The sequence below is a fragment of the Monomorium pharaonis genome, chromosome 9, assembly GCF_013373865.1.
Source record: "Monomorium pharaonis isolate MP-MQ-018 chromosome 9, ASM1337386v2, whole genome shotgun sequence".
Lineage (NCBI taxonomy): Eukaryota > Metazoa > Arthropoda > Insecta > Hymenoptera > Formicidae > Monomorium > Monomorium pharaonis.
In genome coordinates, this window is record NC_050475.1 from 9,848,232 (window position 1) to 9,875,731 (window position 27,500).

The following is a 27,500-nucleotide window of genomic DNA, read 5'->3' on the forward strand; positions in this document are numbered from 1 at the left end:
TGATAAAATAACGATTAATTTCGTTACCGTTACAAAAGAAAATGTAACGTTGTTACTTTTTCGTTACAAATAAAAATAAGTAATGGCGTTACTAAATCGTTACCGAAAATAAGTAACGATAATAGTAATGACGTTACAAGCTTTACCTTGGGTATTGGTCAGGTTTTCGAAGCAAATATTGATTTTTTACCACAATAATATGACTTTTGAGAGGCCATTTTGCATCAGCCATTTTTTCCCCCAAAAAATTATTTTGATTCAAGAAATTTGCGAAGTTCTATATCTTTTATTTATAACTGCATTAAAATTAAGTAGAAATAAAGAAATTCGGTAAATGTCCACTTATTTGCCTCCACATTATTTCCATCACTTTGATTAAAAAAAATGCTGCATGCCTTTCGAAAGCTTAGACATATAAGACACAAAATATTCACGTTTCGGTGATTTTCAAAAACCATAAATGATAGTTTAATTTCATAAATTACAGATTTATGAAAGACAATTTGTGAAAATTTCGATTTTTTGTTGAAAATCGAGCTGTAACTTTTGAAAAAATAAAATTTTTTTAATTCTGACAACTACATCTGAACGAGCAACCCCGAAAACATAAAGAATGACCTTTATACAATTTTTTTTCCGCTTCAACATAAGAAATTATGGCGGTGAAAATTGCGTAGAAAAAGTATCCATTTGGCTCTTAAAGGATCAAATCTTGTTCCCGCAGAATAAGCTTTGAAGATAAAGATTTGAGTTAAATCTTCATTTGCAAAGCTTATTAAAAGTAAAGATATGAGAATAGAAATAAAAATAATTATGGACACTCGTAGTCGGACCAGGTAGGTTTTGGAGGGAGCTAAAAAATAATTTTCATACAAAAACGAGACGTTTATTTTATATTAAAAGTTAGATTTTTTTTAACAGGTGCAAATCTAATATTAACTCTTAACTGACACATGGGGTTATTTGGATCCCAGACCTATCGCAACAAATGCAAATCTCCGTGATCATAACGGAATTCAAACTTGTTTTTTCAATATATTAAAATTAAATTTTGACGAAATTATAAAATCTTCTGGAAGAAGGTTTCAGGTATATGTAAAAAAATTTTTGAACAAAAATATTAATAACTTATGAAACTATTAAAAACTTTATCATGCTGCGGTCCAAAGAACCCCTTGTATCAATTATGTGATTTTTTAATGTGTGTTAGTTAAGAATTAAGTCTCTAACTTATCTGAAGTAGAACAAATTAAACAATCGAATACTAAAACCTAAATATTTTTTAATAACTCTGAAAAAATCAAGAATTTAAACAAAGAAATTATTACGAAGTTTTATTGCGAAAAACAACTTTGGCAGAAATTTAAATTTAGATTTCATCAGCAAGTATTCATTTTCTCATTGAGACTTTTTGTTAATAACTTGAAGTCTGGTGGATGCGGGAAGGAAAGACCCGAGCTTAGTATAAGTATACACAGTAACGACAGTGACTGTCGGCACCATAGAGCTTATACTAATGGATGGGCCATTGCTATATGTCGACAGTACCCACATAGAAATAAAATCTCCAGTAGACGTCTAATGGACGTCTGCCATGGAAGTTTAAACTTCCAGTGGACGTCCATTAGACGTCCAATATGGAGCCATTAGAAATCCACAGTTCCGCATTGTGGACGTCCATTAGACCTCCATTAGAGGTCGTTAAAGAGGTCTATTAGACGTTGTGTGGATCATTAATAGAGGCTTCACGGAGCCTTGATGGATGACTGACGGATGTTTCGTGGATCATTAATAGAGGCTTCATGGAGCCTCGATAGATGATTGACAAAATAGAAATTTAAAATAAAAATTTCATTTTTTTTTAATTATTTTTATCAACAGTACATACTAAATTTAGGACAAATTTTTATTAATTAATTAAATTTAAATTATATTATTTTAATTTATTCTTACTTGCCTCTGGTAGGTTTTGAACCAGGGACCTTAGGATTATAAATCTTGTACCCTATCTGCTATGCCAATTTGACTCATCGATATGAGTACTTGTTATTGTCTACATATACCTATATGTTATAAACTGACCATTATATTATTTTTTATAAAAGCAATTAAATTTTGCAAAACATATTAAAAATAAATAGCATTAATTTATTTACTTATTAATTTCATTGTTAAATTTATCTTTTTCTATAACCTTAATAATTTGATGGAAATTGCGATCTATTTAGCATTAATACTTTGAAGCGTTCAAATGGTTAATTAGATGGTTTTAACTATATAGATCAATTCTAAGAAAAATTGAATAATACATTTATTATTCTGTTTTTGTTCAGTACACATGATAAATTTAGATTTTGTGCATTTTTTTGTGCGCAGTAATTGTAGACAAACTGTTATTTTTGGAAACATTATCTTTATGATAATTTTTTTAAATATCTCTCATTCAGGATGTCATAGTGTTGTATGATTTCTGAGTCAACTACAACGCGCATGGACGGCTCAAAAATCGGACAGCATTGTGATATCTTTTATGAGACATTAAGCTGATATCATTTAGCTGTGATATCTCAAAGACCTCTCTTAGTAGACGTCTCTGATAAATGTTACCATTTGGACATTATTTCCACGATATCTAAATGTTTTTTTTTAAAAGTTCTCTTAAAGTTTTCATTCTGACAAGCGTGTTGTCTGGGTAACTTCTACCATGAAAATAAATGTTCCATACAGCTATGGAAGTTTAATGGATCCTTAATAGACGTCTGTCTAACTTCCATCATGGAAATAATGTTCCATAGAGCTATGGAAGTTTAGTGGATCCCTCATAGACGTCCATCTAACTTCCATCATGGAAGAAAACATCTAATGGAGCTATGGATGTTTAATAGATCCCTAATGGATGTCTATCTAACTTCCACCATGGAAGTAAACCTTCACTGGAGCCATGGACGTTTACTGGATCTTTAATGGACGTTTATCTAACTTCCCCCATGGAGGTAAACCTTCAATGGAGCCATGGAAGTTTACTGGATCCCTAATGGACGTCTATCTAACTTCCGCCATGGAGGTAAACATCCAATGGAGCTAAGGAAGTTTACTAGACCTCTAATGGACGTCCATCTGACTTCCATCATGGACATAGACGTCCCATGGATCTATGGAGGTTTAATGGACGTCCATTGGACATCCACTGGATGCCAATTTCTATGTGGGTAAGAGAGTCCGCGCGGGGAGAATCAACAGAGATATGAATATATTCTCATATATTCTGTCTCTTTTCGTGTTGGACATTTCCACCACTCCGTTTTCTAGAAGAAAAGAAGAGTGACATATTGTTTCATTTGTATGTATGCATATTAAGCTTTAGAGAACCAGCATTTTTTTATAAAAATAGTGATTTTTTGGGCAAAATTTTATACATACATATTTATAACGTATCACAATTTGTTGTGCAAAATTTTGTTCATCAATCTTCAGAGGACAAAATCTCTAAAAAACGAATAAGGAAAAAAATGACAAAACTTATATTGTTTAATAATGAATAAACATTACATAAATTATTTAAACATTAAAAAGTGTTATTTAATTTAACCTTTCTAAAGTTTTAGAATCTTTCTTTAATTTTAATTTATATTTCTTAAATATTTACTTTAATATTTCTAAAAATTACAAACAATTTCAAATATTTTTAATATAAATATTATGTAGAATTTATCTTATTTTATCACTTTTATTATTTACATGTATACTTGTGTTTCTTTAATTATTTGTAAATTTTAAATGCAAATTTATATTTAAAAAGTAAGATTCATAAAATTGGCAAAAAAAATAAATAAAATTACAGCTGCGAATATAGGTTTAAGTACATGTTTTACCTTTAATAGAATAGGCCTATCACGTAATGTTTTGTATTACAATAATGTTTTAACGATTTCTTATTTTGCATATCTACACGTCTTATTTTTATCTTTTTGTGTTTTATTATTATAACAGATTTCTCTTTAATTATACAAAAATGTATTAATGAATAAATCGAAGAAACTTTTTTACAAAAAATTTTTACATACGAAAGTAATACTGTGCATTCATTGATTAGCATATATCTTTTAGATCTTAAATTATGTACCACTTGATGAATGTTATCTTTGTAAGCAATTTTTTTTGTACAAATTCGAGAATCGGACTTCAGATTGCATAGTTCCGGACCTGTTTCCACAGGAAAAGAGACAGAATATATCCACCTCTCTGTCGATTCTTCCCGCGCGCGTCATAACACACCAAGACCCAGGCCTGCTCGGTTTAGGAGTGGGGGTATAGGCATACGTAGAAAAGGACAAACGTAGACGTTGAAAAGGGACGGACGATGTAACATGTATTTTCTTCTCTTTCACACGCAGGCGTGTGTAAGAGAGAAGGAAATACCTGTTATATCGTACGTAAGCCTTACCCCCACTCCTGAAATTTGGGACAATCCTCGGTCTAGATATACTATGTCTATGCCAAGACCCCTCCATTAGTATAAGCTCTATGTTAGGCACCTTTGATGTCGGTGTTGCCTAGTCACATGACCTTTCGCCATTTTGAGAGTAGTACAGGCGCGCTATTTTTGATTTGATTATGAGAATAATTATATAATTATATAATGGTAATAATTAATAAATTGATCAAATTTATTTATTTCTTTAAAATTTTATATTACTTTTACACAATAACAATAATTATAACTTATTACTTATACTTTTTTTTTTATAATACTAATATAACGAAAATAATTTCTGCGTAACACATTTCTGTATTTTTTTTTGTGAGTTTAATGTGTCCATTCAGGGATATCTGACACTGTTGACTGTATCACTTTCACTTCTGTATTAATTGTAGCTTAGTATGATCTGAAGACTTTGGTTAGATCATTCTATTGGTTTTTATGATGAAATTGTAGATTACTTTTAGGGTGCTGAGTTCTTTTTTGAGCCAGTTCCACACACAACCTCGTTTAGTTTCTCTATAAGATTTGTTTCCATTCTGGCACACACGTTTCTCTATACTATATCATAGGTTAAATGCAGCCACAGGGCGCAGCCATATTCTCGGTAGTACAAGCTGAGGCATGCGCACTAGAAATTTGTTACATCAAAATCGCTCACTGTCGCTACTGTGTATACTTATACTGTGCCCGAGCCTTCATAGACCTCTCCTGGTTACGTCACTGGCTATGAAAGACAGAACCTGCTACAGGGTTGGCACATACATGTGCCCTCATTCCGTGATGGCGCAAGGTCACAGAATTGAACAAAGAATTTGTAGAAAAATAACGTATGTATACAAAATATATACCTTTGCTGAGAGTGAATTTTATTTATGTTAAATAAATAATTTTCAATTTAAAAAATGTAGAACATTACTTTTACACAATTTTAGTATATTCTTATTATTCATATTTATAGTTAAATGTAAGATACACAGAAAAAAATAATCAACATCTATGAAAATTAGAACCAGGAGACCGAACTAAGCCTGATTTCGCCTCCAAAAGTGAGGCGAAAATTTGTTAGAAATGTAGTACCAAATGGTGGCGCTGGCGACAATGATTGACCGGAAAAATATGAAGTATAACGACGAATAATTGTAAGAACTTAAATATTTGACAATAAATGCAAATTTATAATAAAAATCTTAGCAATTTTACATTTTAGAGTACTTATCTCAGTTTTCTTATACCAATATTCCGGTGTAATCCCGGTGTATCAGCATTGTTAGGTACTATTTAGCCACCATTTGGTACTATATTTCTAACAGATTTTCGCCTCACTCAAAACCACGGAAATCGGTCTCCTGGTTTTAGTCTTCATATCAACATCAATGCAGTTAACATTTATTTTATTAATTCTATTATATTATTAATTAGATTAATCAATACATTAGAATTTAATTATCTTTACAGATAATTAAAGTTATTAATATAAAAAAACCGCATCAGCAATAGTAATGTGGAGAATTATTGATAAAAATCCAATTTTTACATTATATTATTGCTAAATACATATATACATGTATACATACAAAGATATTTATAAATGTAAACATAATATCGATAACTTTAATTATCAGTAAAAATAAAATTTGTTCACAGCGCAAAGACATTTTTAATCATGCGGATGGATTCAGGCATATTTGTCATAGAACGCCCCTGAGACACAAGGTCATGTGCGTGATCGGCGGCTCGGCCGTTGAGCCTAGAACGATAGTGGAGGTATAGCAGGCGGTGCCTCAGAATTTCGGCTCGAAATGTGCAAATATAATGCTTTCCTTTTACAAATTAAAATAGAAATTCATAGATATTACGGATAAATTAATAGCATATTTCTTGTGGCAATTGTGACGATATACTTGAATCAAGAATGTTTTTTTTCTCGGTGTATGTATGGATAAATCCTTATATACAGGGTGTCCTAAAACATGTGGATCAACGCTCATAAAAAGGTAGAAGGAGAATCGAGATGAACATAAAAGTCCAATATTGTCTTTGATTAGATCTTTGGGTTAGGTTAGGTTAGATCTTTGGTTAGGTCCACCAATAATCGAGGTATTAATTTTTCAAATTATGCGAATGAGAGCGCGCCGAGGGAAGAGCTTGATCCGCTTGAGCCCTAATACAAAGAAAAATTCTATCGTAAATGTATGATAAGCTTTCATTAATTTACTGTTCACAATTACGATAGAAATTAATCAGATTATTTGCAGATTCCATACGTTAATATCTCGATTAGTAGGTCTTTACATCCGACTGACTGCTCACCAGTATCTACATCGTCAATTTCAATATCCTTTGTATTATTTCTTTATAGATTAACTCTTTGATATCATTATCTTTGTTATTATTACAAGACACGAATGTTTAATATAACAACACTTATAATCATGATTCGCTAACACGAGTCACAAATTCGTATGTGATTGTACATTACTTGCAAAGGGCCCAAAGCAAGGGCCAAAACGTCGTAACTGTTATTGTTTCAATAAAATTTGCCAGTTGTGTTGCCCTGAAAAATAGTCTCATATATTGTAAAGGAGGAGGATCAGCAAGTCTGTTTTTATGCTCCCTCAGAAATTTCAAAAAATCTTTTTTTATATTATATAATATTAGAAATGTCAAAAATAGCCACTTCAGGTATGAAAAAACTTTCTCTACAAAGTCAAAATTAAATATTAATTTAGATATACCACTATAATGTATAAGACATGGACCTTTTTCACAATTACTAAGCTACTTAGTGAAATATTTTCACTCATTATACTGCCTTGCCATCATATTAATATCATTTCAGATTATAACACTATCAACTTTTATCAAGGGTAAAGAGTGAATACGATTGGTTAAAAAAATTCTTTTTTTATTAAAGAGCTTTATTTTAAATATATTTGGTAAGTAAATATAATATACTTTACACAATGGTATATCTAGATTATTCTAAACTAATAATTAATTTTTGCTTTCTGGCCGAGGTTCTTTCTATCTAATAGTTATTTCTGACATTTCTAATAATCATATAATAAGAGAAATGTTTCTTGAGAATTTTAAGCAGACACAAAGACATGCTTTGACTTTCCTCGTTTATTTTTATAAAATTTTTTTTTCTTTAACATCTTATATTCAGATTCTTAGAAAAATTTAAAGTTTGAAAAAGTATAGTTAGAATCTGTTTGATAAATCGTAAATTATTTAATTCATATCTTTTTGCAAGAGAGAAATCTATTTGCATTTCATATATAAACTTGAATATAATTCATGCTTATATTATATAAAACAATAATTGTTAATAAAATATACTTTGATATTAATGTGTGATACTGTTTTCTTTACACAAAGAAATTTTTCTCTTATAATTTACGCTTTTAAGCGTATATCAAGGAAAAATTAAATCATATAGATGGCGAAAAACTTCACTACTTTATTGAAATTAAAACAAAAATTTTTCAAGTATATGTTGTCCTACAAGTAACTGTCGTGTAAAAAGATATTCACGATATTTCAAGATACAAGAAACTTAAATTATTTCTTCACACACTGTGAGCACTTATCAAGACATACACCTAATTAGCACCGCGACTAACTTATGCATTCCGACGACTCTTTGAATGGATACTAAGAAAATTACATTGGAGAAAGGTTATCTGGGTGTAAAGAAGCGTGATGGTCACGTTTCTTTACTAGAAAAGCACTTTGACAAATTAACCTATAAGTAGAACGTTAATTTTCTGTCGTGTGCTTTATCATCATACTTAACATATTGAGAGATTTTTAAGAATTTCTATACATACAGAGTGAAAACAATCCAGCTATAACTTATGTACATCTACATATTATCTATCTACCATCCATGTCACGTGAGAATGAGAGATATCAGAGGGTAGTTCAAGAAAGAGATCTCTTGGTTTTCGAAAGCCTTCTTATTTAATCGGCGATTGCACCCATCCGATCGGCGACGATGTGTCATCAAGACTAAAATAGGCGCATTCAGCGGCGTGAACTGCTGATGTACGCTTGTTGGCGACCTGTACTGCGTCACGATGACGGTACGCCGTTGTCTCCTTCTGTGCCCCCGGGACTATTTATAGGAGCGCTTTGATGACGCTTATTAATAGAGGACCAATTTAACGTTTTTGTTAATTGTGATTTATGTCAGATCGCGCGCGTGTCTCGCGCGAATTTTTGCGCCAGTAGCGTAGTATAGATTCGCAGCAATGAGTGGACAATCAAATATAGAAAGTATTTCTTTCATTTTTTTCATCTAATTTTCTGCGATTAGTATTTCATCTATGAATATCTTTTTGATTAATTTGGAAAAACAGAAAGCTTTCTCGTATACAGAAAAAAACAGAATCAAATTAAAATTATTATATTCTATTTATTAATTCTATATATTTACAATCATATAAGATTTTATATATAAATAAAAAATTATATTTCTATATATCTTTGCTTACAAATATATAAAACAATAATGACACATAATCTTGCTTATATATACATAAAATCTAACCTTCTTAAAAAAATATATTTCATATTAAATTTCAACAAAAAATATTGTATTTTAAAATTTGATAATATAGTAGTAATCTAAAAGACATTATACATATACGCTTTTATAATAATAATATAAAAATTCTAATTTTTTATATTTGAAAATAGAGTAAAAATGCCTAATATAAGGCAAGTGCCGAAGATAGCCAGTTATTTTAGAAAACCGATTACTTTTTCTTATAAATCTTACTGTTTCATATTAGACTGATAACTGTAAAACTCTCTTCATGTGCAAGCAGCAACCACGTGGCACACGTGTACAATTATGTGTACAAAGGGATTTACGTCGCTTACAGCGAAGTTTTCCAATGTACTGCTTGAAAAGTTTGTAAATAATAAAATCTGATTATGACAAAAAATTATTCATAAATAATAATATGTAATTATATATAATTAAATAGAAATATATAAGATTATAAAATAATTATGTATAATTTTACATGACTTTAATCATAACTTTGTATAATATTGTCTGAGTTGTATATGCATAATTATACATATATATATATAATATTTTATTGCACCTAATTATATAGTATAAATTTACATGACTTTAGTCATAATTTTATATAATATTGTCTGATGTTGTTCGTGCATAATTATATATATAATATTATATTTTATTTAATTATATTAAGTATAGATAAATATATATAATTAATTATATGTATATAATTTATTTAAATCATATACATATATTATATATAATTTTACATGATTTAAACATAATTTTGTCATTTAAACATAAGTTTGTTGTGATATTGTCGGATGCTGCTTACATGCATAATTGTATATAATATCTCATTATAAATAATTATTTATATGAAACAATTTCATAAATGTATATTTGTTAATAAAATAAGATCAAGCTGATTTTATATGTTATTGTATATAATTATATATAGTGTGTGTATAATTATATTATGTATGTATATGCGTAAAATTATGCATATTGATAAAGCGTCTGTAGCATTTGTCTGCAGAAGACTTTTACGTTATTGTGATAAATGATAAATTTTTTAAGTTTAGTCAACATTTACATACTTTTTGAAAATATACTTTTGTTCTTATTAACATTGTCAATTTTATAAATTAACAATGTTAATAAGAACCTGCTAAATTTCTGTACCTTTACATTATCAAACCATAATAAAAGCTAATACAAAGTGTTAAAGCTTAAACCAGTTATATTTAAGTAAGATTAAAAGTTAAAGAATATAGAAAGACAAGTCCATCGAATAAAATTAAAAATGTTTATGGACAAAAAATATGATATATTATTCAAAACATGTAAATTATATGGTTATAGACTTATAAAAATTTATCATTTGTTACAAATACAAATGTTATAAAATTCTAATTTTCTTCTGCCTAATGCTATAAATATTAATACACAAACTTATATATAAAATATAATTACTCTCTAAATTTTTTAACTCTAAATTTAGAGTGAAAATCTCACTCGAAGTATGGAGTGACACGCGGAGTCACTTGAATTGGGGTTTACTTCTCACTTTATAGAATGAATTCCTTCACTCTTTATCAAGAAGTGCACATTTTCACTTTTTATTTTAGAGAGAATACTTTCTTGGAGTAAATATTTTATTCTTAAATCAAAAAGTCATTTTACCGCGTCATCGTGTGCTTGTCCGCCAGTTAGTGCGCGGCGCGTGTGTGTTAAGTTAGTCCTTATACATTAAAATTCGATAGTTCTGATATGAACTTTACGTTTCATTTTGAAGGGATAAAAAGTTCTTTGTAGTTTAAAAAAAGAGTTCTGTTGATTAACAATCTGAAATTAAAATTTAAAATTTTAAAAATGGGGTGCTAAGTTCTTATCGAAATTTCAGATCAAATAGTTCTAAATGGTTCAATAGCTTCATTTTGCGATTATCTAGAGTTTCTGAAGCATAAAAAATGTTTGATTAATTAAAAAGAATTAAAAATGGTTAAAAATTCGATTTTAAGATACAATAGTTCTGAAATGCCCGGGAAAAAATATCTCTTATTTATTCATATTAACAAATATATGTTTATATATCGTCACTCACCAAACACCAAGTTACATATAACGTTCTTGTTAATTGCAATTTTCTATTTAACAATGTAATTGTAATATAACACGTGTGTTATATTACAATTATATTATTGAGTGGGAAATTGCAACTAACAAGAACGTTACATGTAACTTGGTGTTTGCTGGGCATATAAAAAATAAAAGTGCAATTATAAATGGCCATATATGAAAATTTGTGATTATATCATTCTTGTAAATCCTGTTTAAGTGTAGTCTTATATAGCCACACATGGTCTTATGTTCTTGTATATTATCATAGGTGATCATGTGAAAACATATTTTATGATCAAATATAATCATATTTGAAATATATATACTTAGATTTATCAATAAGTCATCCATACTATAAGTAGATCCAAGCATATATGTTCATATATGATTACACATGACCATATACATAAATATGCTTATATATATATATATTACAATTTTTTAAACTTTAAGGTTTTTAAATCATAAAATTAAAATACGTTACAAAAATAAATAATTTATTATGTAATATATTTTCATTACGCAACATTTAATGTTTAAAAATTTTTTATATCTTAATAATTACAAATAAATCTGTTTGTCAATAATTATGTTTAATTTTCTTGTTTACAAACAAATGTATATACAAGGTGTTCCTGAACATATTGGTCAACGCTCGTAAAAAGGTAGAAGGGTTTGAGATGAACATAAAAGTACAATATTGTCTTGGGCTAGGTCCACCAATAATCGAGATATTAACGTATGGCATCTGCAAATAATTTAATTAATTTCTATCGTAATTGTAAACAGTATATTAATGAAGGTTTATCATACATTCATAATAGATTTTTTCTTCCGTGTTATGACTAGCGAATCGAGCTCTTCCCTCGCGGCTCTCATTCACATAATTTAAAAAATTAATACCTTGATTATCGGTGGACCTAACCCAAGACCTAATTCAAGACTTAACCCAAGACTTAAGCTAAGATCTAACCCAAGACAATATTGGACTTTTATGTTCATCTCGATTTTTTCTACCTTTTTACGAGTGTTGACCCACATGTTTTGGGACATCCTGTATATGCTCGAATATGACCTTCGATAGATAATTATATATGACCATATATGGGTTTATACGGACAAAATTCATGTATGAGCATGTAAGATTATTTTTTATATGAGCATATAATAGCATATAAGAAGTATTTTTTCTCGAGTGTTTCTATTGTTATATTGCTTATTTCGAAAAATAAAAAAAATTTAGATAAAAAATTAAAGAATTATGGACTATAAACGAAATTTCAAAATCAGTTAAAAATAACATGCATCTGCTTATCATGTCATTCAATCGCTTTGGCTTGTAATATTTTTACTAGAACACGTCGAGAACTATCCAAAAATGTGATCAGAACTATTTGAAACTCCAAAAAATTTTTCGATTACGGGACTTAAAAAATTTTGCGATCACCGTTCTAATATGTGACAGTACTTTGCAAGCCGTTGTTTCGATCGTTTTGACTTTGTGTTGACTGTAAGACTTTTCGCAAAAACTCATCAACAACTACCCAGAAATGCAATCAGAACTATTCGAAGCTCCAAAAAAGTTTCGATCATCAAACTTGAAAAATGTTCGATCACTATTTGAATACGTCTTGCAAATTGTTAGTTTTGATTTATGAGACTTTTCACGAGAACTCGTCAAGAACTGCCCAGAAATGTAATCAGAACTATTTGGAATTCCAAAAAATTTTTCGACTACGGGACTTAAGGGAAGATATACATGTAAAAATCAAATTTTGGTCGATTTTTTGATAATTTTTATGTTGATTGCTGAACATGTGAAGAACGTTTCTGAAAATTTTCAGACCGGAATTCCTAACAGTTTTAAAGATACAGGCCCAAACGCATGCGCGTGTCCAGCTCAGTTATTCGCATGCTCGCCGCACAATAGATCAAGAAAGAGAAAGAGAAAGAGAGAAAGAGAAAGAGTAAAAGTTCTTCGAGAAAGTTTTTCGAGGATACAGATGACTTAATGTATTCGACAGGAATCGCTTATTAGCGATAAATAGACGTAATTTTTGAAAAGTCAGTAAGTTTTATTTACAAAATTTTCAAACGCGTTTTTCTCGAAATAATTTTTTTGAAATTTGCAACCACGATATTTCAAAAATTATTAAACCGATTGCAATAAAATTTGATTTTAGATAAAATCTGTATCTAGTCGGTGAATATCACTGATTTGCAACAAAATATGTTTAAACAATTAATTTTGCAATAAAAAGTCTAAAAAGGATGTGAAAAATCGCTATTTTCGGGATTTTGTTTTACCAAAACATTAATTTTGGATTTAAATTTTTTTTATCACATTCACCGACTAACTGTTGGTTTACTATTTAAGAATTTTTTTGGTTTTTGTGTTTCAAATTAAAATTGACTGTATCGTGGTTGCAATTTGGGACTTAACCAAAAATAGCGTTTGACGCTTCGGCGAATATATTAATATGTTTTTTAATATAATTATACATTAAACAAATTTTTTTCTAGTTTCTTCTAATGTGTGATAAAAACATGTTAAAATTTCAAAACAAAAATTTTAGTAAAATTTTTTTAAACTAAAAGTGTACCAAAACTCTTTGATCTATGTTACTCTGTGTATGATTACTATAATTTTGAGGATAAATTCGAAAAGAAAATTCACTCTGTGTACATTTCAATGTTACGTACACTTAATTATTAATTTTTCATTGTAACTGCATAGATCTCAAATTTATTAATTTATTGTTAAAATTACGTGTGGAAAGAGAACGTTGCAAAATATAATACTGCCCGATGAAATTAATAATATTTAAATTTATATAATTTATATTTGAATTAAGTACTTGAGTAGAATAAGTGATGTGTCACGTCACGTTTCAAGGGCTCGGATTTTGCACATATAACATGCACATCGCCACGTGTCCGCTTTGTCAGGAGCATAATTAGTCAGCAACTTCTGATCAAAGAGAAGGATCAAAAACAAGAAAACTAAAGAAGGAGGAGTAACCACTGCGAACAGTATCGATGCTAAAAATAATGAAATAAGACGCGATTATAACTGCGTTATAAGTAATCCGTGTCCATCCTTTTTATCATGATAACCGCTATATAATAACATCAAGCTGAGGTAACATGCAACAGATGAAGCATGCATGGACAACAAATTCTTTCTATTGTGTGGAATAAATAAGTACAAAAATCTAAATATAGATATCAAGTTGCTTTAAATTGTTTCTCGAATTGTAACACTAAATTCCAAATTTATTATCAAAACTTACTATATAGCTTCAATAGTATTGTTTTATATTTTATACATTTAAAATTAACCAAATTTTTGCATATTGATTGAGTAGAAAATTCTTCACATGAGTTTACTGAAGTTCTAACGAAGGAAAAGATATGGAATGGGATAGAGGACGTAACGCGTAATGTCAAACTTCGCGGAAAAGTGACAGCGAAACTTCAGATAGATGAAAATCAGGTGGACATCGAAGAGGCGATGAGTAAAAGAAAGATAACAAAAGATAAATAGATAGATAGATAGATAGATAGATAGATAGATAGATAAATATTTAAATAGGGACAAACAGACAGATAAATAGATGGGCGTTTATTTTAGTCCTAGGGCCTCTAAGAACTTACATGTAAAGTACAAGAATGAAAAGAAGATACATAATAAGGAATCGCAGTGAAAAGTGTTATTTCGAAGCATGTAGTAAAAAAAGAGTCGGAAGCAATTAACATAATGTACAAATACTCGATTTACATAACAGCAACGAAAACAACAACAACAATAAAATAGTCAGAAATTGGAATAGAAACGCAAAAAGAAAAGAGAGATTAAACTTATTGTTAGTAAATCTATAATTCAATTCGTTAAGCACTATGGTCTTGCCGCGAGAGAGAGAGAGAGAGAAAGAGAGACAGAAGCTGCATCCAGACCTTTAGGTTTGTGTTGCTCGTCTTGTGATGGTTCCTTGTGCGCATGGATCTTTCCTATCAGCAATTCCAGCCGTGAACTGTTGCCTTTGAAAAGCATCCTGTTTTTTTTAGTTTCCTTGTATTCACCTTGATTATTCTTCGATTTGTTAACAGAAAGTCTCCGTCATATATTTGATGTGAATTATCAAACTTTTTTTAATTATCGTCACTGAAGTATCAATGTAGAATCGTAGAATGTAAATATTCGTACTGTGAGCGCTGCTATTCAGAGTAAGACAAGTTAGTGCCAACAAGTTGACAGATACCTCAGTAATCTGAAGAATCAGCTGAGGTCACGTTAACCAGATCGATAATTTCGACAGTACATTAAGACTGACAGGTGATAATAGGAATATCAATCCAATGGCATTAAAGCGTATCGATTAAAATGTCGTTATGAAACTAAATGGCTTCATATATTAATTAACAGATCCCAATGGTCCCGATTTAAGGCACTGTCTATTCCTTCTTAATGACTCTTTAAAACAATTCAATTTTCACTGTACACACAGCACGTCAAATTCCAAGACACGGGGTTTCTCAAAATCTCAATCGTCACACAATTTGTCCAATTCATTCTCCAAATACGTACGTTAGGTGTGAGAGTGTCTCTCGATCATTTCGCTTGATTCTCCATTCCGTGATTTTCTTTGAGTGATCAGATACTTGTCAATGTACTTCGATAATCGCGTCGATCTGCTCCGCTGGATCTCATCAAGTTGGTCTGGATCACGAGCCGACGATCGATCCACTGTCGATTGTGATGCTTTGAGAACTGCAGGCCGTGTCAGTACTGTCAGTAGTCGACGCCGGTATCTCGGAGCGAGGCAAACGCGCGTCAAGGAGATCCCACCCGTGACTATTATCGTGCGCGATCCAAAGCGACGCACGTACTCACACACATGCACACATATATACTCGCACGCAGGCACGCACGCACGCAAGTACACTCATACACGGTCGAAGTTCTCCACCGAAGTGGTGCACCGGCAGAAAATGACGACACAGGCAGGAAGAAGAACAGAGAGGGGACCGCGCGAAAAGCCACGCGAGAGAAGCCAGGGAGACCTTTGGGAAACCAGCCACCGCATTGGACGGTAGGCGGGCTCATACGCTAACGAGTACACCCACCTTCCGAGAACCACCGCCACCCGATACCTATTTAACCTTTCTCGTAACCGGCTCCTCCATCTAATCCTTCACCTCGCACACGCGCGGCTCTCGAAGACGTTCGACGTGCGAGCATGGTCGCGTGAACCACGAGGACTAGCAGTTGTGTGAGCGTAACCTTGAGAGATTGCGCATCTTTTTCTTGGACGATTTTATATTTTTCATGAAAAAAGCTTCAGGAGAATGACTATTAATAATTCTAATGATAAAGAATTAATATTAGTATTAGTTTCTTTTTAATAATCTTAGAGTGCTACTCTATTTTTTCTTGACATTTCTATTTTTATTATATATATATTTGTTCCTTTTATTAACACTTTATGTTAACACCTACATAATGACAAAATTAAATAAATTATTTCTTTAATATTTCTTTAATATTTCTACGAATTTTTCAATATTATCTTCTCTACTTCATAGGTTAAAATAACTGAACTGTAAATATTATTTTAATGTAAAATTTGAAAAATGCTAAATACTTTCTAAGCCAGCGTCACTGATTGTGCATGAATTATATAGTGTATTTCACACTAATTAATACATACAAATAAACTCAAGTAGCGCATATGTTTTGATTCTAGTTCGATCTTCTTTAGCGTCATATAAATTGTAGAACGATTGTGAATGTTTAACCCGTTTCCACCTAACCGTTTATTTTTGGATACTTGCGTATTTTGACTAGACTTCACAAGAAAAAAATCCCACAAATACATTTCTAATGGTAAAAAAGGTTGCTCTTTCCATTTCTGATATTAGTTTTAACGCACAACCCCCGCACAAATTAATACGGCAGCTCTAATAGGAGTGAAAGCGAATTCGACTATTTTCTCAATATTGCAATCGTAATTCTTGCTAATAGAATTTTTTTTTTTTTTTGAATTTGAAAAACTACAAGATGACGTCGCCAAACATTTTTTAGAGTTTTACTTTTCTTCACTCTCACCCTTAGTCCTTTTGTGATTCCACTCCCACACAATGGATAAAGATGGAACTCGAACTGAACTCCGAAACAAGCATCTTTGGAAACCTCTATAATGAAAACGGCGCAATTTTGTTATTTTTCCGATACTGTACCCATTTAGGGGATGGGGGTTGAAGTCAGAAAAATATTACAATTGTGCCGTTTTCATTCTCAAGATTTTCGAACATGCTCGTTTCAGATTTCAATTTGAATTTCATCTCTTGTTTGGGAATGGAATCACAAAAGGATTAGGGGTAATTCAGGGGTGGCAGTAAAAAGGGGTAAAAATATAAAAAATGATTCACAATCATCTTGTAGTTTTTCAGACTCAAAAAAAATTTTGTCAATAAGAATTAATTACGATTGTAATATTAAGAAAACAGTCAGATTTACTTTCACCCTTATTAGAGCTGCTATATTAATTTTTCCTGGGGTTGTGCGTTAAAACTGATGTCAGAAATAAAAAGAGCAACCCTTTTTACCACTAGAATTGTATTTATGGAATTTCTTTCTTGTGAGGTCTGGTCAAGATACGCAAGTGTTCAAAAATGGATGGTTGGGCGGAAATGGGTTAAATCCTTCATCCATTCTTGTCGAATGTGTATCTTAATTGTTAAATTGTCATCGTGTTACATTGTTAAATTATTTTTAATTGTAAACACACTTTTGAATATTATTTTAAGCTACCAAAATTTTAAACTTTGAATTAGTACTTGAAGAAAAAATTTACCTACAGTAACAATTGGGAGTTAAAGAAATAAGGAATAAAAAAAATTAATTGTTTCTTTTTCGATTCATTGTGTATAATTGAGGTTGTATTAATTAATTACGAAGTTTAACTTATTTCTTATTTATTAGATTTGCTGTTTATTTCAATATCATAAAGTGTAACGACCGTCTTGCCCACTGAAGCTTCTAAATCGCGTGCAATTGCTTTTTTCGGCTCCACTTTTTCGCACCTAGTGTTGCGATTCGCGCAAACAATCAAATTCTTCGCTTGTCGAATTCACGGTGATTTCGTACGCTGAGGCGACTCGTTATCCGAGTTAATGCTACAAAAGCGATCAGGAAACTTTCAACGGAGTATTCGACCACGAAAGAGTGCCGTTACCGTTCGGTTAGCTTCGTAGAAAATAAGTCTCGGCTTTGTGGAGAGAAAATAGCTCGCATCGATCAAGTTTTGTGAACACTCAGTGGGGTAAATTCATAAAAATTAATCTAAGAGCATAAAATTTATTTTATTCTAGATTTAAGAACTTTCCATTTAAAAATAAAATATTTTAAATTTGAATTCCTTTATTGTCATCATCAATTTCACGTACAAAAATAATTTTATATTACGATATTTATAATTTTCTAATATTATATCCACGATTTCAGGTGAGTTGTATAATACTGCACAAAATAACCACAAATACGAATTTCTATGTTTAAACAAGATAACGACCATGTTGAACATGTTCGTTTAGGCCAAAAACAGTTTTTAATTTAGTGTTTTATGTATTAAAAATAAATCAAATTGAATTCAATTTTTGCTTTTTTTCCTGAAAAATGTTATATATAAGTATAAATTATTGCTCATGTACATTTTTAAATTCATTTCAATTTATTTTATACGGTACAATTATCGAATAAATATCTTATACACATTTTATTAATAATATTAAATTACAGATTGTAATTTACTATTATTATAATTTTAATTTTATACAATAAAAGTATATCAATCGTACATTAATTACATATATATTTATATTTTTATATTAAGTTTCAAGTAATCGAAAAATAACTCATTCGCTTCATGGTAATGCGTTAAATAAATCGTAAAGCACATAAAACAATATTAAAATTATTTAAATATAGCAAACTTCTTTGTAGTATGGCGAATTACTACAAATGGTGTAGTAAAATTAAGTAATTGTAATTATTATTATAATTATAATAATTATTACAATAATTTATAATAATATTATTCCTATAATTATATTAATTATATATACTATTAATCAATGTAATGCCAATATTATTGCTTGATGAATAAAGCTTAACACAATCTAATTTTTAGTTTTTACAGTATTCCGTCATGGGGAAGCTGGAATTTACGCGACAGGGTTCTTGAGAAGATTTAAAAAACTTGAAGAAGCAAAATGCAGAAGAAGAAGTGAAGCAGTCGGAGGTAAAAAAGGCGAATTTCGATGGTAAGGCCCCCCCCCCGCGAGTCCTGTGAAATCGCGCGGAATGGATTCTCACACGCGGCTGGAGTTCTACCACCTTATGGGATATGCAACGATGAAGAGTACGACACCCCATAGGGATCCATAAGGTGCACGGTAATTCGTAAGCCGTGCTCGAGAAGGCGCCTGCGCCCACCTATTGCGATTATTTATCTCATTGCGATCGGGGCATTAGGTGGTCCCCGACGTCTTTCCTCTTTTTTTTTCTTCCCTTTTATTTTTTTGCCACCTCTAGTGCGCCGATCGATACGCCACTTATAATTCCTGCAACGATGTATTCATTATTTATATGTACATTTGTATGTATTATGCTGCTAAATTTTAAAATGTTTTAATATTATTCAATGATTTCTTCAAACGGGATAAAATGAAATTTTTTAGCTGCAAAATATTTTTAATCTCAACAGAAAATTTCACAAGACAGTCTTCACTTAGTTTCCTAGATCATTTTATCGAAATTCTGATTTATAGTTTAGCTATAAAAATACTTAATATCGGAAATTAAATACAAAAAATAATGAATCTATCTTGATATATTGAGAAAAATGTGACTACAATTATATGATAACACGATTGATGATGATTGTCAAAATCTCCTTTTTTATAATTATTTATTGCTAATGGTTGTAAAAATTATCTTATATATTTATATTTTTACTAATTATGAAAATATTTTATTGTAAATTGTGATAATTTCCAATATAAACGTAGAAAAATGAGGATAGTAAAATAAAATAAATATGTTTATGTAATGAATACAATTGCAATTACAGCAAATACGACTATTCTTTCAATATTCGCTTACTGTTCACATAGTAACAATAATTAATAATTATAATTTTCATAATTAAAATAAATGAATACATCATTAGCACTAAAAGTAATTATAAATTATACTTAAATTATAGTTGTTGCAAACATTTTTTTCTCGGTGTATTTTTTGAAAATTAAGAATGTAAAATTTGTTTAAACCGTATTGATTTTATCGAATTCTAGCGTGATCATTTTTGCGACATTCTTATGGCAAATGTATCATTGACGATATAATGAGGATTTCCAGAGTTTGCAATATTATCGTTTGGTCAATTTATCATTAAAGTAGACCAAATGCAAATGAGTTTACTCGATCTTGATCTATACCAAAACCATGCGATCTGTCCTATCGAGACAAAACTGTAATTCGACTCTATAAAAAGGGAAAGAAAGAAAGAATAAGAGAGAGAGAGAAAGAGAGAGAGAGAGAGAGAGAGAGAGAGAGAGAGAGAGAGAGAGAGAGAGAGAGAGATCCTTAAAAGATTTGCTGCCTTAGGCACGCACGTCCGAGCATGCACGAGTTATCTTAAACGACTGTGATAATGCCTTTGTCTACGATTATATCTATACTCTCACGATTTCACACTCTTAACAACAATGGTTCGCGATCCCGTTATGAACAGCATGACGATCAACGCGACGCTAACGAGAAGAAAAAGAATAGATCGATGGAGACGCAATCCATCAGATCGGCCTCGTTGCGAGAAGAAAAAAAAGATCAGACTTATTAATGAGGATGTACGATAAGGGCAACGGTAATTGTAAGCTGCGACCTGCGACATGGATTCTCCGTAATTTGAGTGATCGAGAGTCATTGTGGGAGGCACCTTAATAAAGCGCATGTGCGAACGAAGACGATGTTCCGATGAGCGACTCCGCCTACGCCCGACTCCGTCCGTGCGTTTCGCTTATTCGTGGTGTGCACACACGTTTTCTCCTTACCGCCGCGCCGCGCCGCAACGTATCCGCATTCTTACACACGCGCACTCCACCATCTACACGTGCACGTTACGCAACGCACGCTCACCGGAGCTCCCACCACCGAGGGACGCGCCACGCACGATTTCATTCATAGCCGCGCGCGTGTGTTAGACGACGCTCACACGTGAAAGACTCGTCAATGAGTCGGTCATTCGACCATTCTCAGTCGCTTATACGTTAACCGATTCACAAAGAAGTTCGTCGTGCGATCATATCAACTAAAAAAAATCAAAGAAATCATTTTAATATGACAAGCATAAATATTACGTGTACCTCTGAAGATTTTTTTAGAGTAGAATTTTAGCAAATATGATTGTTATTTTCAAAATCAATGGCAATCGTGTGACAACATGGACTTGGAAGAATTTTAATATAATTTTAACAAACTTAGTAAAATGTTAGTACAATTATAGTAGATTATAGTTTAGATTTAATAATATTAATTACATATAAATTGCAGTAAATTTTACGAAAATTATGAAATAAATTTTTTGAAGTCCATATTTATCTCATGAACTTGATGATAAATAAGAAAAAATTCTCTGTGTATAGAAAAGATATATGAAATTCAATTACTATGGAATAGCATATTTTTGAAGAATCGGGATCTTTATTGATCTGCGTTAAATGTGCACTAAGGTACGATCCTGCTTCGCTCAAAACTATAATTTGCGATTAAAAATCATTAATGAGAGACGCCCAATACAATCTCATTTATGCGAAATCTATTTCATTAGATACACTTTCGATTCATGGGCAGCGATAAACGAGTTCAAAGGAAAGACATCTCCTACTTGATCTTGGTGACGCAAGATCGCTGCATCGCCGCATTACCGTTTCGCTATTTGCGGTTGGCAGATCACGCCGTAGCAATCGCGCCTCGATATTCACGAAAGTCTGTGAGAACGCGGACTACCAGACCGTACAACGTTCCTTCATGAATTTATTAGATTGAGACTTTCTCACGCGAACATCTCGGTAGAGATCTGCGAGACGCGGAAGTGGTACGTCGTTTCCGTTGTTCTCATGACTTTCTCGAGCACGAGTCGAACGAAAAACCAAAATAATATATTAGATTTATTTAAGAACAAATATCGCTCGAAAATGCCCTTTTTGTTTTTGTTTGTTCGTTTTTTTAGATTAAAATGTACTTATATTTTTAGTTTAATGATATTAGGTATATATAAAATTATGTGTATGTAAATAAAGAAATGCAAATAAATATAATTAAATCATTGGACAAACATAATCAACATTTGAAAATGAAATAAATCAGTTTTTATCAAAATTGAGGTTTTATAGGATAAGACTCAAGATAAATATTTTCTTCAATAATCACATTAATTGTGCATTCCTTTTGTTTTCCTTTCCTAGATATCAGCTGTACAAAACTTTTATTTACATGAAAAAATATTAATCAGTGATTGTGTTTTTCTTACATTACATTTTATAAAAATGTATTAAATAATTAATCATTTTAACGTATTGGAATTCAATGTTACGAGTTTATTTTTCTCATGAATTATGTGTTTTTATGTAGTAAATTATATATTCCTCGGGAAAAAAGTTTTATATAAAAACATATATAAGTATATATAAAATATGTCCATATATGTTTATATCAGTTTCCTTTTTTTTGTAAAATTGCTTTTTTGTAAAACTTTTCAGTACGACTATTATTTTTTTATATCAAACAGAAATTTTATAAAAGAAAGGAAACTGATATAAACATATATGGACATATTTTATATATACTTATATATGTTTTTATATAAAACTTTTTTCCCGAGAAATAGAAACTATTTAAAAAATAATTTTCACATTGCTTCTTTTAAAAAAGTTAAGTATGAAAAATTGTCCATATGTATAATCATATATATTTCGGATATATGTATACGATTCTATGTGGACAATTTTTCATACTTAGCTTTTTTAAAAGAAGCAATGCAAAAATTATTTTTAAATAGTTTCTATCTTTTCAGTATAATTATTATTTTTTTATATCAAACAGAAATTTTACAAAAGAATGGATTATATATATTTACAGATGTTTTTATATAAAACATTTTTTTCTCGGGTTGTGTATGTTATATTGTTGGAAGGATATGACAATAAATAGGAATTTCATAATTAATAAAAATTTATCAAGATTTTTGTAAAAATATGAAAAAATAAGTTGTAAAATATATTCTTTATAATATTTAATAAAGTATTGTAGCTAAATTCTGTGATTCGATGCTTATTTTAAAATCAAATAACTACTATTATACATAGTTTTGAACTACATGTTCCATGATAGTGGGTGTTTACGATAATGGCTATCCGAGTAATTTTCTCTAGGACCGAAATATATGATAAGCACAACCATCTACTATCATCATGATTCGTGACAACTCAATGCTGTCCGGTATAGCCAAATCATCACGAGCAAGTTGCGAGTTGCGAGTTCCGTGAGTTTGTAACAGGTAACCTAAAAAGTACGACATAAATAATTTGATTATTACAATTAAAAATAATCTGTTTTTAATGTATGGTAAGATTATTAACTTCATTAAAATAGTAATTATATAACACAATCATGTATTTTTAAAGTATTGTCTAAATTAATATTAAAGAGATTATTTTATTTACAAATATTTTATTTATTAATTTGTCTATCAAGTTTCTATTATAACGTATATCTAACGCATATCTAACGTATATCTGTTTACAGTATATTTTAATTTACTATGCACTTGTATTACAAATCAAAAAAATTTATTGTAAACATTATTATTAGTTTCACATTAGTGAAATATTCATGCATAATATTTATACATAAAGATATATGATTTTTTAAAATAATGATAACACCATGCAACTTATCATTAACAGTTGTTACAAGAAAGAAAAATATTTATACTTAAATTTTTATTTTACTTGTAATCTAAAAAATATTATTAATAATGATTTATTTAGTAATTTTACATAATTTATCTCATTTGTTTCAAAGTGTTAACACCATCCGTTTAATAAAAGATGACTTTTCTAATATATATGTTAGTTAATAATAAATGATAACATTTATTGAGAATCAATGTTTAATTAAAATATTATATTAGGTTTTGAAATAATACCGTTATGATAGAAACTTGATAGACAAAATAAATATTTGTAAATAAAATAATCTCTGATATTACTTTAGACAATACTTTAAAAATACATGATTGTGTTACATATAATTACTATTTTAAAGTTAATAATCTTACCATACATTAAAAACAGATTATTTTTAATTGTAATAATCAAATTATTTATGTCGTACTTTTTAGGTTACCTGCTACAAACTCACGGAACTCGCAACTCGCAACTTGCTCGTGATGATTTGACTATACCGGACAGCATTGAGTTGTCACGAATCATGATGATAGTAGATGGTTGTGCTTATCATATATTTCGGTCCTAGAGAAAATTACTCGGATAGCCATTATCGTAAACACCCAGTATCACATAATTGGTATAAATTAAATTTTGTGAAATCATTATATGTACAAGCTGCAGTGATATATTTTCATAATTTATGAAAAAGATGCCAGTTTATACAAAACATGATTATTCGAATTTCAAATAATTTCATAAATTACAATTTTTGGTATTTAGTATAATTTTAAACATTTTGCAAAGAAATGCATGCAAGTGAAGTTTAAAATTATAAAAGTATAAAAATATAAGGCTACTTTCCAAATTGATTACATACGTTTTATCACTAATTTTTATGTTTTTATAACTTAAACTTGATTATCTATTGATAATCAGAACAAGTTTCCTTTATGTCCTATTATTTAAATTAATTTCTTTTTACAAGCATCTTACTCATATATATTTAGAAAAATACCAATTTTACAGAATTTAATTAATATTTTAAAAAATCTGAAATATCTAAATTTTAATTACTTAATTTGTATGAATGAATAATGTCTTAAGAATATTTTGTATTAATTTTTCGCTTAATTCAATGATAACTGATGGTAAGTTATTCCAAAGAAAGTTAAACTGTGGCATCTTCCCCAACTCATCTTATGCTATTTTTCAAATAATTGATTCAATTATTTTGAATACATATATATATATTACTAAAAAAAATTAGTGAATATTTTTCGTATACCGAAAATTTAGATTATTTTTAAATCACTGAAACTTAGCGAAAAATCATCGCAGAAACAAAATTCTCTATAATTTTTTTTATGCGAGATACAGCGCAACAAAGTCACATTAAAAAAATTCATTTTAACAAGTCAAGTTTTATCACTTTGCCACGTTGATAAAAAAAAAGATAACAAAAATTGCCGAAAAGCGTTTGAATGAAGAAGTTTCAAGCTTTAAAACGCTTTTTGGATTTTGTTTCTGCGATGATTTTTTGCTAAGTTCTAGGTTCTAGCGGTTTGAAAATAGACTAAATTTTTGGTACACGAGAAGTGTTACCCATTTCTTTATATATATATATATATATATATATATATATATATATATATATATATATATAGAATAAAATTATTATTATTTCCTCATTTTGTCTTTCAATATTTTAAAATTATTATTGAATACATTTTTTTGATTCACATTATTTATTTTAGTTCCTTCGATTATCGTTGTACCAAAAGCCATTTCGTCGAGATAATTTCCGGTCCGTTGCTGAAGTGAGTTATGCGACCGACAGGAAACGAGCTGACCGGAAGTGCCGCTACCCTCTTAGACGATGCACCCTCGACCGTTTGTCTCGGTAGCAGAGAATAAGCAAAACAAACCCGGGATGCTCCTTTCTTAAGTCTTAAGTCGCTGAGGCATTAACGGGTTGGGGTTTAAGACTTTAGATTAGTGGTGGAAGACGGGAAGCTCTTGTATTCCGGAGTGTTAATTAGCGCCGGACACACTACGTAGTAACATGTCGAGGAAAGTTTAGAATTATTCACAATTGTGTGTCGAGAACCAACTAAGGTCCGTTAGCATAAAATAAGTGGTATACTATCTCGTATAATTGCAGAACAACATTGTCATCGAAGAATTTTACTACAGTTTACTACATTCTTAAATGATATATAATTTTAATAACATTTAGTATAATTTTAGTAAAATTTAGAAGAGAAAAGTAATCGATTCTTACACAGTTCTTCTAAAATATAATAAGACAACATTATTTTATTTTTTTTTTAATTAGATGTTGGATTTTACTAATACTGATAAAAACATTTCTTTAGAAAGAAGTAAACATCGATAATTTTCATATTCATGAATATATTCATGATGTGTTTTCGTATAAAATCAATTAAAAACTAATTTTTTAATGCAAATATACAGGGTGTCCCAAATATGTGAGTCAACGTTTGTAAAAAGGTAGAAGGGATCGAAATGAACATAAAAATCCAATATTGTCTTGAATTAGATCCACCAATAATCGAAATATTAACGTATAGAATCTTTAAATAATCTAATTAATTTCTATTATAATTGTGAACAGTAAATTAATAAAATCTTATCATACATTCACAATAAATATTTTTTTCCGTGTTATGGCTCGAGTGGATCGAGTTCTTCTCTCGGCGCCCTCTTATTCGCATAATTTGAAACCGCATAATTAATATCTTGATTGGTGGATCTAACCAAGACCAACAATATAATACATGCTATAACTATATTTATCTATCTATACAGGATGTTACAAAACATGTGGATCAACGCTTGTAAAAAGATAAAAGGGGTCGAGATGAACATAAAAGTCCAATATTGTCATTGGGTTAGGTCTTGGGTTATGTCCACCAATAATCAAGGTATACATTTTTTTAATTATGCAAATGAGAGTCCACTGAGGGAAGAACTCGATCTGCTCGAGCCATAGCGTGGAAGAAAAAATCTATGTTGAATGTATTATGTGTCAAATCTATGTTGAGCTGATAAGCTTTCATTAATTTACTGTTCACAATTACAAAAGAAATTAATTAGATTATTTTCAGATTCCATATCGTTAATATCTTGATTATTGGTAAACCTAACCCAAGACAATATTGGGCTTTTATGTTTATCTCGATCCCTTCTACCTTTTTACGAGCGTTGACCCACATGATTTGGGACACTCTGTGTATATATATATATATATAAAAGACTATTATATATATATATATATATATTATAAAAAGCCTAATGATTCAGTATATGATATTTATG

The 27,500-nt window shown here is 30.1% G+C and overlaps 1 protein-coding gene across 3 annotated transcripts in view; it reads right to left on the minus strand.

Moving 5' to 3' along the window:
* LOC105830877 (zinc finger protein 423 homolog) overlaps positions 1-27,500 on the minus strand; it is a 368,687-nt gene that overhangs the window by 148,405 nt on the left and 192,782 nt on the right. The window contains exon 1 of one of the 3 annotated variants that reach the window (XM_036292278.1): positions 15,105-16,495. The exons of the other annotated variants lie outside the window; for them this stretch is intronic. Within the exon in view, the coding sequence (XP_036148171.1) occupies positions 15,105-15,201 (97 nt within the window). The 5' untranslated portion in view covers positions 15,202-16,495. Of the gene's footprint in view, positions 1-15,104; positions 16,496-27,500 lie in introns of those variants that run through there. 3 annotated transcript variants of the gene reach the window in all.